Below are 4,001 nucleotides of genomic sequence, written 5' to 3'. Positions count from 1 at the left end.
TATTGCAAATTAAGCCCTGAGAAACACATAAACGATATCCAAGTTCAAACAGTTCATTTCCTAATTTAAACAACCATGAAGCAAATATTCACCAACACCATCTTGTTCTAGTTATAACTCAAAACAAACTTCTAACATTTAAACTTCAGAAGACAAAATGTCGCCTACAAGATGTTCTGATTTTTCTGACAAACAGAACGGATCCTCTCTGAATCTTACTCTTCTTTCAGCAACTCACATGGTTTCCGTCTTTGCAGCAAACCTGGAACAACCTTCCTCGCTGAGAGCTCTAGCACAGTCCAAGTTCATCCACGACGATTCAAGATTTTGGGACACAACATCTGGTGCTTCATCAACGATCCAATCATCCATTGGATCAATCTCCTCAGCCTCAATTCCACTCTTCATACCTGCATGAAACTGCTGTAACTGCAAGTTATAATGAACAGATGTAAGATATTTAAGCCGCTGTTGCTCAACAGGATTCCTTCCATTTGTTAGCAGTTTCTCCGCCATAGTCCGTTTGAGCCCATACCTTAAAGCGCCATCGCAGTTCTGACTCAAAATTCGAACCACAAACCTCTGCAGTTCAGGATGATTTTCTCCATAACTAGACCACCACATAGCTGCAATCAATTTAACATAAACTAGTTTCAAATATTGGTTTTTTACCGACCTCAAAACTACTAACGTAATGCCTAAAATTAATAGACTATTTAAGAAAATATTCGATAGTGTTCTTGAATCTTGATTCATTTATTTACAACTTTATAACGATATCTTATTTTACCTGGTGGAACGTTTCTTCTTCGAGTTCTGGAACTCCCCTCCTGATAACTACCTTTGCCGTGTGCATACTCCCCCAATTGACGGATAATTAAGTCTTTGATTGGCTGACTCTGGACCAGTTGTCCAAGACAGCTCAGAAGACCAGAAGAAACCTCGAAGTCAGGATAAAAGTCACTTGAATAGAAGAGACTTGGGTTGAGATAATAGCCAGCCGCGTGGAGAGGACTGTGGAGAACATTGTTCCATATCTCATCAACAACTTCCCAGATTGGCATGTAATCTGGTTTCTTTTTGTTGAACTCTTCCTTAATTGTCTCCTTTACTTGATCCATTGTTTCATATATGTACCCAATAAGCGGCTCGTCAGCCTCAAAGATCCAGTTTAGAATGCCAATGAGAGGCATAGCTGCGTTCAGGACCATCTCAGCTCCAGTCCAGAAAGAGCGACCCTCAACTAAATCCGCTACCCTTTTTCCCTCCACTCGCGAAGCCCAGGTTGACATGTTCCACTCAGGTGAGGAAAACATGTCTTTCAAGTTTTGCTTTTTTGATACAATGTTCTCCAAAGTCATAAAAGGCATTGCTGACCTTATCTTCGAGGGCTTAATGAGGCCGTGGCCAAGCGTATGTTTCTTCAAAAGCTTCAAAACCGCTTCGTGTCCATGAATGAACTTTGTCATAACCTTGGCCTTATCAAATATATCTCTAGTAGAGCCAATCATCCCAATATTCTCCAATATCAATGCAATGCAATGAGATGCACTGACGGTCCAAAACACATCTTTGCACCTACTACTAAACTCCTTCTGCATTGTACCCGCCCAGCCAGTTGTAGTATCCGCCACAACCTGAATCACGTTTTCAATCCCGACATCCTTAATAACTCCCTCAAGTACCATATATATGGCATCGATGTCACCAACGATAGAGGAAATATCATGGGTGCAAAGATAAATTGGGCCTTGAGGGCAATTGACCAAAAAGTTAACAAGGCTTCGACCCTTCTCATCAGTCCATCCGTCCAACAAAATGCTACATCCAGTGGTAGCCCATGAATCTCTAATCTTTGTCACATACTCTTGCATCTCTTTCACTTCTTCGTCAAGTATCCAACCTCTGAGCTCATCACAGGTCGGTATCTTGTACCCCAGCTGACCAGTCCCAAGAGCAGAACGTATCATTCTCTCAAAGGAAGACGAATTCACACCAACAAATTCTAACCCCGTTTCATAGAAGAATCGACCAATGCATTTTTGCACTTGCCTCGAAATGATATCCCTTTTTGTTTCCCCATTGTCGCCTCGTTGTGCGCCTCTGCCTCGTTTAGTAACAGAGACATGTACTGCTGCACTATCTTCACACTCCAACTCCAATACCTCTTGGCTTCGATTCTGAAAACCGGCATTTTGAGAAGCTCCACGCTTACAATTCCTCTTCCGTGAAAGATCTGAGCTATTCAGCTCCCCGAATTCCTTTCCAAAAGTTTCTCTTTTTCTATCAATCACATTGTTTTTCACCAGCTCCCTCACATCAGCCGGAGCACTATTACATGGTAACACGTCGCCACGGATTCCTCCGATATGGTACTTCAAACGGGTGGAACCGCTCACCACCTTACCACAATAGTTGCATTGGAATTTATTTTTACTATAAAAAACTGTTCCATGATCATGAACATTGATGGTTCCACTACTCCCAGCATCCATTTTATTCAAAAAAATTGTCCAATGCCCACACCTAGGATTTCAGAAATCTAGGCCTGCAAAATCACCTCAAGATCTTTAATTTATGACCAATTTGTTGCACTTAAAAGAATTAGGCCCTAATGTTCCTCAAGCATCAATGATTCATAAACTATAGTGAAAATACATCTAACCCAATATACATGCAATCGATTTAAATAACCAAACTAACAAAAATAAAAGGATCAAAACAGAAAAATAACTCCTTTATGTACACCACTTAGCCACCAAGGTAGAGAGAAAAAAAGATATTTTAAATCTTGCTAGGCACTACAAAAAGAGGGGAAAAAAAGAACCCCCCTGTAAATTATTCTCTCATACCAAAACTCAAAGATTAGGAACAAAAAGTTAAATATCTTTAGCTAAAATGCCAGTAAAATGGTATATATCATGGTAAAGCCATAACTAAGCAGGACCGAAAATAGCATTCACAAATACATACATGCAACACATATATGTAGTTTTAAAGCAAAAAATTTAAATAAATATGCAGAAACACAGAGGAAGATATTAATTAAATTAATAAAAAAAACACCATGGTAGACATACCTTGAGCTTATCAAGCAAGATTGAAGGTGGATGAGCTCTGATGAGAGAGAGAGAGAGAGAGAGAGAGAGAGAGAGAGAGAGAGAGAGAGTTGATCAGGGGTGGGTTAGGGAGAACGAAATGGGACAAAATCAAAGGAAACTTGGATAACGGGTGGTACACAACACACACTATGTACGAGAGCTCTGCAGCAGTAGCTCATTCGGTGAAAAGCTTAAACTTTCCTTTGGGTTTCTTCTGTCTCGGACTAGCAGTCGCTTTGTGCATGTGTTCTGCACCGCGCGCCACCTAGGATTGGGAAATTTTTACAACTTAGGCTTTTTTTCAAAAGAGAACTTGACTTTTAAACATTGCTTTCTACTTGTTTTCTTTTTCCTTTTTTTTTATGAACAATGAATTAGTTAATTACCAAGGAGATAATTTATCAAGCAAACAACAACATCCCACAGTGCTGTTGGCGTGGTGTTTTGTCCCTAGCAAGTGGTAAATGTCTTGATCGTTTCGTTTTTCTTTTCAACTCACTACGTTTTAGTTTTGAACTTTTCACCCTCTTATAAGTGTGTCTTATAAAGTATAATATCATTCGGAGTAAAAAATCATAAATTTTCTTCCTTTACTTTTGGTAGATATAATTATTTCCATTTATTCTACATTTTTAATTAAATTTTCATGCCAAGTTATTTGGCACATTAGGTGCAGGTAATACGACTGGAAGAGAAATGAATTTCTGAAAAAAAAAAAAAAAAAAATTGTGTTGAAACAAATCAATGCTGTCAGCTTAGCGTTGAAGTCAAGTCAAATTGTTGAGTTCATACGTTACAAAACAGAAGCGAGTGGAGTGCGGGGCCCGCAACGCATGCAAGCCGCGTGCATGGTTTTGTCAAGTGATTGTCGTCACATTTTTGTTGAAAGTAGACCAGGGT

The 4,001-nt window shown here is 39.4% G+C and overlaps 1 protein-coding gene across 2 annotated transcripts; it reads right to left on the bottom strand.

The window, feature by feature from the left end:
* Nucleotides 1-3,392, bottom strand: LOC137741159 (uncharacterized). 2 transcript variants are annotated; one of them, XM_088699436.1, is made up of 4 exons: nt 3,081-3,392; nt 791-2,548; nt 536-626; nt 1-429 (listed from the first exon to the last, which is right to left on the bottom strand). In XM_088699436.1, exons 2-4 carry the CDS (start codon nt 2,493-2,495, stop codon nt 405-407), a joined length of 1,821 nt encoding a protein of 606 aa, XP_088555562.1. In that variant the 5' UTR covers nt 2,496-2,548; nt 3,081-3,392; the 3' UTR covers nt 1-404. The 2 variants fall into 2 exon arrangements, with proteins under 2 accessions (XP_088555562.1, XP_088555561.1); XM_088699435.1 differs by having other exon boundaries at nt 1-626.
* Nucleotides 3,393-4,001: the final 609 nt, after the last annotated feature.

Source organism: Pyrus communis, chromosome 9 (genome assembly GCF_041283825.1).
Source record: "Pyrus communis isolate YQ-2024b chromosome 9, ASM4128382v1, whole genome shotgun sequence".
In the NCBI taxonomy this organism is placed as follows: Eukaryota; Viridiplantae; Streptophyta; class Magnoliopsida; order Rosales; family Rosaceae; genus Pyrus; species Pyrus communis.
The sequence above is the reverse complement of the archived record's forward strand: the minus strand, read 5'-3'. Positions and strand labels throughout refer to the sequence as shown.